Here is a 12,049-nt window from a genome sequence, read left to right as displayed (position 1 = left end):
GTGGATAGTGTAGCTATTGCTCCTCGCTTGCCGACGCCCATCTGACTACGTTCTCACCTAGATCCTGCAACCACAAAGAAAAACAATGGGGTGAGCACAAAATAATGCTTAGTAAGTAAATCTTCTACTCGACTGTCCCCGTAACTCTTTCTCTTAATTCTTTCCTTACACTTTTTCTCATCTCATTTATTTTCTCTTTTACACAGCTTTCTTTACTTAACTTCTGCTATATGTCACGGCCTCATCTTACCGGAGGCATGGCCGGGTGGAGTTCACACAGCACCAACCCACTCTTCGTGACTGTCGGGTGGAGTTCACAAAGCACCAACCCGCTCTTAGTAACTATCGGGTGGAGATCACAAAGCATCAACCCACTTTTAGTAACTATCGGGTGGAGATTACAAAGCACCAACCCGTTTTTAGTGTTTTTCTCGTTCTCTCTACTCTTAGAGTAGTTCATTCACAAAATTCTCTACTCTTTCTCAAGCCACTTCTCAATGAACAATTAATGCATATGGATGGTTCTTCTCCATTAATGCACTCATGAAATACCAACATGCAATGTTGCAAGAATTAAGGCTTACTACTCATGCTCATGACTCTCTTAGGCATTTAATCAAACAACTCATGTGCATACATAAACACTACTTTATCTAGAGTTTTACTTCTCTCTTGAACCATCCAAAATGGGAGGAAACTCCCTCACAAAGTTATAACTCTTGTCATAAAATAACACTTCCAAAAAGATTTCTCAATCTTCTCCAATTTCATCTCAAATTACATCCTCAACACACAACTCACTTCTCATAATTGAAGTGCATTTAACAACTACAAAGCAAATAGTCATCTCCATCTCAAATCTCAATAACATAACATATATCATACATACATAATTTCTATTCAATCTCTACTCAAGAGTTCTCAAATCTCAACTTGGGTTGGGATTTACTTACTTGTAATGGAGAGATCTCACTAGCCCTTTCCTTTCCTTTACAATGCTTGTCTCTTTTCTATAACTTTAAACAATAAAACCATAAGACTTCAATATACAATATATGCAAAACTTCACATCTAAAGCAAGGATCCTTACCTTAGGATGCCTTAGATTGATTTCTACCCCAAACTACTCAAAAAGCCCTCTAAAATTCTTGAAAGGTTGAAAGGAAAGTTGAGAGGAAATGGAGAATGGAAGAGGCGGTGGAAGATGAAAAATGAAGGGTTTACTAAGCTTAACGCCTTTTTAGCTCAAAAGTATCTTCATTCATTCCCATATTGCCCTTGCTCGTTCTTGAAATTCCATCCTTGTCCTTTGATTCATTACAATCACACCCCCACTCTAACATATTCTCCATAAAATTTCCTGACACTTTACTCTCCACTTTTCCTGCTAATTAGGGGTAGAATGGTCATTTTTCCCCTATGGAAGCATATCTAGAAACTTCATTAAACTTTTCAGCAGGCCCGTCGCCGAAGAATTTTTCGTGGCCCCGGCGAAAATTACAGAACCGACACCACAATTACAAAGCCAACGTCGCCGCGGTGAAGACTATTTTTCGCCCCAGCGAAGACCAAAATTCTAAAATTCACCAAGTCTCAACCAAAAATCAGGGCAAACACTTAACCAAATCAACTCATCAATCCAACTAAGGGCCAACCAACTGAAAATAACAACATGCAAGCTCAAAAGAGAACACATCAATAAACATTCAAGCAATACAACACAATTTAACTACATACCTCAAGTGGGGCGTTACAGGCTTCCAGCAAATTAATAGTATCTTCATTTTTTTTTTTGACAATTTTAACCTTAATAAAAATTACTAAAATTAATATAATAATTTTTAAATACACAACCTTGTGTGGTTTAGGAAATCAATTGCTATCCATGCTATGATTCTTTGGATGACTATTAAAGGGAACCTCAGCACCAAAGACAAATGAGGTATGATGTTACTCAAAATGCATGTTATTGTTTTTGTAAATCGGCCCAAGAATCTTTGGATAATCTTTTATTTGCATGCATGTGCTTTCACAAAGTCCATTTGGTGTCATGTTCTTGCGGTCTCTTCTCTTGGTTATAGGGAGGTGCCTTGACATGACTATGTTAATTCCTTGTCCATGAATTGGAAGAGAAATAAACTCAAGTATGCCACAGGTGAATTATGCTTGGGTGCTACAGTCTATTTTATTTGGGAGGAGAGGAACAATATATTATTTAAGGGGGATTTATGGATGCTTGGACAATTCACAACTACATTCAAAACATGGTGAGAGATAGGGCTATGGATCTCAACAAAATGAAATCTTCCATGGCCAATAGAAGACTTGCAGAGATTTGGGGATTGCCTATTACTATCTTCAAAATTTTATAGATGCTTGGACAATTCACAACCACATTTGGAACATGGTGAGAGATACGGCTATGGACCTCAACAAAATGAAATCTTCCATGGCTGATAGAAGAATTGCGGAGATTTGGGGATTACCTATGACTATCTTCAAAACCAACATGTGACGAACATAAGTTTTCCTAACCCAAGACTTGTCCTGAGGTAGGAATGATGTTGTGTATAATTGTTCTTAGTTTTGTTTAGGTTTTTTTTGGATCTTATCCCAAGGCATGTCCTGTGGTAGGATGTCTTTGTCATTGTGTTCCTTTGCTTGCCTCTCTTCTCTTGTCTCCTATTCTTCGCATGCTTAAGCTAGACAAACAATGGGAGATTAGGTTTTCAGTCTATTAAACTTGTGTTTTTGTTCCTATTCGAGGGCTTGTCTATCACCTCTCTATACATTCTTTTTCTCTTTTAATGATACTAACTACTTACCAAAAAAAAAAAAAAATGTAATGACTGCTTATACTAGATATCAGAAATACATATAAATACATGTATTGTGCTAAAAGTAGTTGGGCCCGAAAATTTTCTTTATTACATATAAACATTCTTTATACAAACTAGAATATGATTTACAAAATGCCATTAAAACAGTGGATAGTGTAGCTATTGCTCCTCGCTTGCCGACGCCCATCCTGACTACGTTCTCACCTAGATCCTGCAACCACAAAGAAAAACAATGGGTGAGCACAAAATAATGCTTAAGTAAATCTTCTACTCGACTGTCCCCGTAACTCTTTCTCTTAATTCTTTCCTTACACTTTTTCTCATCTCATTTATTTTCTCTTTTACACGTTTCTTTACTTAACTTCTGCTATATGTCCCGGCCTCATCTTACCGGAGGCATGCCGGGTGGAGTTCACACAGCACCAACCCCCTCTTCGTGACTGTCGGGTGGAGTTCACAAAGCACCAACCCGCTCTTATAACTATCGGGGCATTGTCAATTATTGCACTCTTTTTTCCTTACCAAGTTTTTATCCCATTGAGTTTTTCTTGGTGAGGTTTTTAACGAGGCAATAATTATTGTAATTTCTTATTTTATTTTTTGATAAATGAATAAATTTAATTTTTTATATATTACAATTTTAATGTATTAAAATTGAATTAATATTTGAAATGTTAACAAAAAAAAAAAAAATTTAATTTAATTGAATTATTGATATTTGAAAAGAAGTTAACTAAAAACAATTACATTTATTCATTTATAAATTGTTAATTATTCATTTGAAAAGTTAACTAAACAAAAAGAAAAAAAAAAATCAAAAAAGGGGGTTAACCTAACCCGACCCACAGCCTAACTCGACGGGTTAGGGTTGGCGGGCTGGGCTGGGCCAGCCAATCCCCAATAAATGGCAGGCTTATCCCGACCTGCCGTTGTTGACAGGCGGGTTAGGACCAACGCGCCAAAATCAGTGACCCACTGCATGTCGGGTTGGATCGAGCTGGACGGGTTACTTTTCCAACACTAGTGGTGGCATATGAAGGATTGACATTTGTGACCGTGAAAGAAGCTGGGCATATGGTTACAAGCTACCAACCAGGGCGCGCACTTGCTACGATTTCATCGTTTCTCAAAGGAGTTCTCCCTGCTTCCAAATGATTGAGCTTTTTCTAAGTACCAAACAATCAAGCCTATGTTGTCAAAACTTTCTTTATTATTACCAAATTCTTATTTTATGTACTGTAATATTTTTCCACATTTAATATGCTGGACCATATTTTAGTCTAAGGTAAAACTATAAACCGGGTCTTTTTATATTTAATAAAACGGAAGCGATTTTTGGCTTCCATCAAATTAATAGTATCCTCCTTTTTTTTTTGACAATTTTAACCTTAATAAAAATTACTAAAATTAATATAATAATTTTTAAATACACCACCTTGTGTGGTTTAGGAAATCAATTGCTATACATGCTATGATTCTTTGGATGACTATTAAAGGGAAGCTCAGCACCAAAGACAAATGAGGTATGATATTACTCAAAATGCATGTTATTGTTCTTGTAAATAGGCCTAAGAATCTTTGGATCATCTTTTATTTCCATGCATGTGCTTTCACAAAGTCCATTTGGTGTCATGTTCTTGCGGTCTCTTCTCTTGGTTATAGGGAGGTGCCTTGACATGACTATGTTAATTCATTGTGCATGAATTGGAAGAGAAATAAACTCAAGTATGCCACAGGTGAATTATGCTTGGGTGCTACAGTCTATTTCATTTGGGAGGAGAGATACAATATATTATTTAAGGGGGATTTTATGGATGCTTGGACAATTCACAACTACATTCAAAAAATGGTGAGAGATAGGGCTATGGATCTCAACAAAATGAAATCTTCCATGGCCAATAGAAGACTTGCGGAGATTTGGGGATTGCCTATTACTATCTTCAAAATTTTATAGATGCTTGAACAATTCACAACCACATTTGGAACATGGTGAGAGATATGGCTATGGACCTCAACAAAATGAAATCTTCCATCGCTGATAGAAGAATTGCGGAGATTTGGGGATTACCTATGACTATCTTCAAAACCAGCATGTGACGAACATGAGTTTTCCTAACCCAAGACTTGTCTTGAGGTAGGAATGATGTTGTGTATAATTGTTCTTAGTTTTGTTTAGGTTTTTTTTGGATCTTATCCCAAGGTATGTCCTGTGGTAGAATGTCTTTGTCATTGTGTTCCTTTGCTTGCCTCTCTTTTCTTGTCTCCTATTCTTTGCATGCTTAAGATAGACAAACAATGGGAGATTAGGTTTTCAGTCTATTAAACTTATGTTTTTGTTCCTATTCGAGGGCTTGTCTATCACCTCTCTATACATTCTTTTTCTCTTTTAATGATACTAACTACTTATCCAACAAAAAAAAAAAAAAAAAAAAAAAATTCTTCCTACATTTGAACATGCATAAATATTAGCTAAAATTTTAGGTTTATCTAACTAAAGTATTATTTACAAATAATATTGCCCTTTGTGCCCAACGATTTTTTTTTTTCCTGTAAATATCATTAAACCAAAATGGATACCCGAAGGAGTGTGTTATTTAAGCCCCATTCTCTCTCTTTTGCATGCCTCAATAATTATTTTTCAAAAAGTTATATATTTTTTACACTTTTAATAACAAAAAAGGGTATTTAATCTCTTATTACACCCCAAGTATTTAGAAACTCTTTATTTATTGAAACCCTAAACCCTTTGACATGTTTGGGATTTTTTTTAAAGATTAAAATATTTAGAAGTAATGGAAGATTGTTTCAATTCAATAAATGGAAAAAAAAAAAAAAATTCTTGAAGAGGTAAGTTTTAAATATTTTTTTTCTCAATTTTTTTTTCTTTAATTTATTGACATCTATGTTTCTTGGTAAAAATTTAAAAAAAAAAAAATCATGAAAATAGAAAATAAGCTAATATCGAACAAGGCTCACATCATCCTCTTCTTGCAGCAAATGGTTTTTGGCTTGACAACATTGAAACGTTGTTCCCACTTTCTATTCCTCTATAGTAAAGGAGGCATTAAACGTAGTGGAATATATTTAGAATAAAAAAGTATTTAATGTAGATTTTAAAGGGGAAATATGAGGTTGTTGAAGGAATACTAAGAAAATGCAATTAGAATTTAATACGGGAGAAAAGAAAAAACTGATGATGCAATTAATTAAAAGACTTAGAAAGAGCATATTTGAGAGGGGTAATTTTGGAATGAAATATAAAATGTTTTGTAAATTATATCTTTAAAATGATTTTAATTATTATTGACACTTAGAAAAAAAAATTAAGCGGGGCTCAAATAAGACCACTCTACACTAAGTTGAGGGAACACGAAGCTTACAAATTAAACTTATAATCCATCTACTAGCGATATAAGATGTCAGAAAAATACGCTAATTGCATTTTTATTTTCGCATCATAATTGACAATTTTCAAATTTTTCACAAAACACAAAACGAATTTCTAAAAGAGCACTTACTTTTATCTATTTTTTAAAGAAGGGTAGAATTTTCATTATCGAAGTTGAAAGCATGGCTAACATGGAAAGGGATTTTAAACTTGGTTATTTTGCCTTAACACCCACCAAATATGGTTATTTGGCCTAATTTTACTTCAATATATATATAATTTGTTAATTTAAAGACAAAAATTAAAGTGGTAAAGTTTATTGGATGATTATCCAGATAACGACGTATAGCCATTCACGGAAAACTCTCTCTAGATTAACAAAAGCTTGTTTTAATTCATGGAAAACTCTCTCTAGATTAACAAAAGTTTGTTTTAATTACAATCATGACCTCTGTTTTAAAACATGGCCCAGCCTGACCGGTTCAACTGGTCGGACCGGGAACCGGCTACTGAGTCGTGTCGATCAGGGTGAAAAACCGAGGATGATAGTTCATCTAGTTTGACCTACGGTTGGACTGGGGTTGTTGTAGCAAACTGCCGGTCCAACTGATTTTAACCCAAAGTCGGGTTAACTTCGAAAAATTTGAGAGTTCATAAGAAAATGATCGGGAAAAGGTTACAATAAATCCACAACAATCACACACTCCAATATAAAATCAATTTCATCTAATAACTCCACACAAAAAAAAAAAAAAAAAAAAAAAAAAAAAAAAAAAACTCCTAAAAACCTTCAAATCGCAAAAAACCTAGGATGGTCAGCGCACGGATCAATAAGCGATCTTGCAAGGGTGTTCGGGGTTTTGTGAGGAGGGTGTGATGCCAGGGGTGGCAGTAGGTAGGATTTGGGGTGATGGGATCAGTCAAAATTTGGTTGAGAGGGGCGATCCAGAAACATAAGGGATGTGGTGACTGCTGTTTTGAGGAGATGACGGTTGGGTGGTGGTGGGGGAGGGCTCGGAGGTGTGAGGAGGCACGGCCTTCTCCAAGTGCACAATAGGAAGAGACAACAAAGTGGTGGAGGAAGTAGGATCTTTGTTTGTTTTGGAAGGTAAATAGAGAGAAAGAGAAATTACTTGAAAAGATAAAATTTTAAAAGGAGTAAAAAATCGCAGGGGTGTGTTTGTCCATTAAGCTTGAGGATGACAAATTTTATAGGGGCTGTATTACTAGATTTCAAACTATAGGGACTATTGAGTTCCAGATGTGTTTGCTTGCACAGACCAATCAACCCAAAAATGGGCCCCTTGACCAGGCAACGGATGGTCAGTTTAAAAACATGTCATAAAGACAAAGAGATATATTAAGAGAAAAACCAAATGTTTTTTTTTTTTTAATTACTTGTGAAGTTCTCTTAGATGTATTAGCTGGCATGACACATATAAATAGTGCTGTTAGATTCCAAGTAAATTTTAAAATGCAGCCGGTCAAGATTTATGAAATATAAGGGTCATGTACAAATAGTTAGATACAAAGAAATGTAATTAAGGCTTTTAAGCCCCGGTTGACTTGATAATTGCATCGATAGCTTTACCAAAAGAAAGCCAAAAGAAACACATTTTAAAATGCATTTTTAGAACGCAACCGGCCAGGTTTAATTTTGTTAAGTGTAATGAATGTAGCTATATCACTTGGATTTTCTAACGTCCCCAAGAACTTAAAAACAGGTTAACTACCTTAATAGGGTTTAAAACAATTTCCTCCTGAGGTTTGGGGAAACATAAAGGCACCCAAGGGTTTCGGATAGTAACAAATGCACTCAAAAAATTGATTACCTTGCTATACAAAGTCTATAATACCATTTGTCAATTATATATATTTTCCATTTTATTTCTTCAATTATTATATAGTTAAAATAAAAATTAAATGAATCTAAAACTTCGTTGGAAAAAATTTAGTATCATTTATCTTATATACTTAATCTCATTTCATTTATTTAAGTATGTAATTTAATTATATCAAGTCTTACTTTTTTAGTTAATTGATAAATTAATAATAATATATTATAATATTTATATATATATATATATATATATATATATAATTATATTATATAAAATTGGTTAATAAAAATTAATATTTATATAGTTAAAATAAAAATTGAAAAGAATATATATTAGGCAAAGGGTATTATATTCTTTATATGGTAAAGTAATCAATTGTGGGGGCATTGTTACTTTCCGAAAACCTTGGGGTATTCTGTTGTAAATCAAAGCTTTAGTGTTATAAATCCTACCTTTAATATTATCGTCCTCTCAGTCTTACCTTATATATATTGTGAACTGATGCCATGCAAATTAAGGCAATTTAAGCAACAAGAAGATGAAGCTAACATTATTTTCAAAGCTGCTTCTTCTCTCCCTTTTGGCATCACTTAACTTTATTGAGGCCAACCAAGCTGATAATCTTCAAAGGCTGATTAAGTCTAAAAGATGGAGAAACTCTTTTCAGGCAAATTCTCAAGAGGAATCAAGTGTAAAACACGAGTATAGTCCTGTGTATATTGGGACTCAGGATGGTTCAATGGAACTTGACAAGATTACTACATTGCCTGGCCAACCTAATGGTATAAACTTTAGTCAGTACTCAGGTTATGTGACGGTTGATCCTCAGGCTGGAAGGGCATTGTTTTACTATTTTGTTGAGTCACCTCAAAATTCTTCAACCAAACCTTTGGTTTTGTGGCTCAATGGAGGTAATTAATTAATAATAGTCTCTTTCAGCTATGTCTATCCGCATGAATATACGTCTATCCGCATGAATATACGTATACAGTTGGTGACATGTAACATTGATATATATATTTTTGTTTAACTCAAACATAAGTAAAATAGTTGATGTGTTTAGAATTGGCATTATTCATCATATAAAAATGTGTTAATGTTATTATAATCATCATATTTTAATTATTATTTCCTCTGTTTTCATTTTCTTATCTTAAATTTGTCCTATCTTTTGTTTTGCTCGCATAGCTACTAAATAACTATTTTTGATATTTTCAGGACCTGGATGTTCGTCTTTTGGGTATGGGGCTATGACTGAATTAGGACCCTTCAGAGTAAATAGTGATGGCAAAACACTATTTCAAAATGACTATGCATGGCACAATGGTAAGCAAAATTTATCAAGATAATTGTATATACCCCTCTAGAGTTTGGGTTTAGTATTGTTCTAATCATTTAGTTTAAACCACTAAGATAGGCTTTCTCTAATTCTAAGAGACGTTAATCCATGTAAGGGTAGAACACCCGTCTCTCCATAAAATATGTTGTTTCAGATTTATGATTTGATTAGGGATTGTTAGTTTGAAAGGGGTATTTCCTAGTGTTTGAAAGGCTAGGACCTTGACGTTGTTAGACCAAAAACTTAGGGTGGATTAATCCTTTCTCTCCAAATCTATTACTCATCATTCATATTTAACTTTTCACTTCATTTTTCATCAAGACAACAACGTAACAACCATAAAACTTACTTTTTTTCTTTTTCAAAAAATGTCAGTGGCAAATGTAATCTTCTTGGAATCTCCAGCTGGGGTAGGCTTTTCATATTCAAATACATCTTCGGACTATGACCACTCAGGTGATAATACAACTGCAGTTGATGCCTATACATTTCTTGTCAACTGGCTGGAGAGGTTCCCTCAATATAAAACAAGGGATTTTTTCATAACTGGAGAGAGCTACGCTGGTCACTATGTCCCTCAGCTTGCAAACACCATTCTGCTCCACAATAAATACTTAAATCAAACTGTTATCAATCTCAAAGGAATTGCGGTATACATATGTTATTAATTTTATATATATATATATATAATCTGTTCCGATCCTTGAATTGAATTTTTACTAACTTTTGTAATGCATATAACTATTTCAGATTGGTAATGGAGTGCTTAACTATCATACAGACGTCATGGGAGAAATTGATTATCTATGGACTCACGCTTTGATGTCAGACGAATCATACAAAGGCATATACAAATACTGTGACTTTGTGAATAGAAATTTTTCAGAAAAATGTGTGGACGTTTATGAGACGGGATTGAATGCGATAGGAGATATAGATCCTTACAACATTTATGCCCCACTTTGCCATGATGTGGAACCAAACAATGCCCAGAAGAAAAATTCAATTGGTTCAGTAAGTCTTATAAATTTCCTTAACAGATATAATGCATAGTTTCAATATGATTAGTAGTTATTAGTTTATTACTTATATTTATAATTGGCATGTGCAGACTGTCATTGCAACACTTTAGATTTTCTCTTCATTTTTATATATAGAAAAAGATTCTTAGGAGAAAAGAAATTTGAGTTAGAAATTAAGAGATTGACCTTTTACTTAATTTTCTCTGTTATATGAAGCAGGTAAGGAACTTTGATCCTTGCTCAGACAATTATGTGAAGTCATATCTGAATATTCCAGAGGTTCAAGCCGCTCTTCATGCAAAGAATACAAAATGGCAGGGTTGCAGGTATTCATATATAAGGATTAAACATAAGCAATCAATTAGTAAACTTTTGTTAGATCTTAATTAACGAATAGCTATTGATTATTTGTCACATGCACTAAACAGCTTTATCACTGTGCAGCTATTTAATTACCAGCTGGAACGATACGACCCTTACTGTCGTACCCCTCATCAAGAATATCATGGCTAGCGGTGTACGAGTGTGGATATACAGGCAAGTTCAATTAATTAATAAACTAGCGTTTTTCCATAACCATTTATTTCCTAATGTTAGTGTTTCGATATTTAATTTAATGGATTAAGAATAAAACAATAATAATTGGAAAGAAAAATTGTCATTTAATGAAAATTGTAATTAACGATGCAATGTTATCTTTGCAGTGGTGACATAGACTCAGTTGTGCCCGTTACATCATCTAGGTACTCCATATCAACCCTCAACCTTCCTATCAAGGCTGCTTGGTATCCATGGTACACCAATGAGGAGGTACTAAAGTATATCAATAATGCATTTGTTTTAACATTTTTACAGCCACAACAAAATTAGTTTGGTATAAAACCAGATATTTCATTCCTAGTGTTAAAATAAATGTTTTGAGTCATGGGGTGCATTTATAGTGACATGAACTAATATAATATTATTTAAAATATGATGAAATTATGATGATAACGAACAGGTTGCAGGATATGTGGAGGCGTACGATGGATTGACATTTGTGACAGTGAGAGGAGCTGGACATTTGGTTCCAAGCTATCAACCAGAACGTGCACTCACCATGATTTCATCATTCCTTAATGGAGTTCTTCCTCCTTCAAAATGATCCCCTCTATGCTACAATGAGTGAAGTCTGTGCTAATAAAAATTTCAATTAATAAAAGAATTCTATAATTTTTCTTTTAATATTAATGTGTCCATATATGAGATCCTTGTCACATTTTTAAGATTTCACTCTTTAATTCAAAGGGGAGTCATTGCACTAGATTGGATTGAATATTTCGTACTGGACTATATTGAACTAGAGTGAATAAAATTTGATACTGTCACTTTAGTGCAAGTTGGACTAAATAGCCAATAATAAGTTAATGACAAAGTAGTCCCTATGGTTTTAGTTCATTACAAGTCAGAACACCTTTATTTTCAACAAGCAAAATAAGCAAATAGTAAGTTAATTACATAGTAGTCCCTATGGTTTTAGTTCATTACAAGGCAGAACACCTTTCTTTTCAACAAGCAAAATAGTCCATCACATGTAGGGTTGAGCGGCTTTGGGTACCCTAGCCAAAACTAGGAAACCG

At 34.0% G+C, this 12,049-nt stretch overlaps 1 protein-coding gene across 2 annotated transcripts; it reads left to right on the top strand.

Moving 5' to 3' along the window:
- Positions 1-8,599: 8,599 nt before the first annotated feature.
- On the top strand, positions 8,600-11,602 carry LOC116129370 (serine carboxypeptidase-like 40). Of its 2 annotated transcripts, none has more exons than XM_031415115.1 (8): positions 8,600-8,980; positions 9,288-9,395; positions 9,784-10,058; positions 10,159-10,422; positions 10,650-10,756; positions 10,875-10,967; positions 11,135-11,240; positions 11,431-11,602. In XM_031415115.1, the coding sequence occupies exons 1-8, from the start codon at positions 8,608-8,610 to the stop codon at positions 11,572-11,574; spliced, it is 1,470 nt and encodes a 489-aa protein (XP_031270975.1). In that variant the 5' UTR covers positions 8,600-8,607; the 3' UTR covers positions 11,575-11,602. The 2 variants fall into 2 exon arrangements, with proteins under 2 accessions (XP_031270975.1, XP_031270974.1); XM_031415114.1 differs by having other exon boundaries at positions 10,647-10,756.
- Positions 11,603-12,049: the final 447 nt, after the last annotated feature.

Source organism: Pistacia vera, unplaced genomic scaffold, assembly GCF_008641045.1.
Source record: "Pistacia vera cultivar Batoury unplaced genomic scaffold, PisVer_v2 Contig211, whole genome shotgun sequence".
In the NCBI taxonomy this organism is placed as follows: Eukaryota; Viridiplantae; Streptophyta; class Magnoliopsida; order Sapindales; family Anacardiaceae; genus Pistacia; species Pistacia vera.
Note: the sequence above shows the minus strand (reverse complement) of the source record. Positions and strands in the feature narration are given on the sequence as shown.

Coding starts and splice junctions, on each gene's coding strand:
- LOC116129370 (XM_031415114.1), top strand. CDS start 8,608: ATGAAGCTAACATTATTTTCAAAGCTGCTTCTTCTCTCCCTTTTGGCA. Junction 10,059..10,158: donor TCAATCTCAAAGGAATTGCG/GTATACATATGT, acceptor TAACTATTTCAG/ATTGGTAATGGAGTGCTTAA. Junction 10,423..10,646: donor AGAAAAATTCAATTGGTTCA/GTAAGTCTTATA, acceptor TGTTATATGAAG/CAGGTAAGGAACTTTGATCC.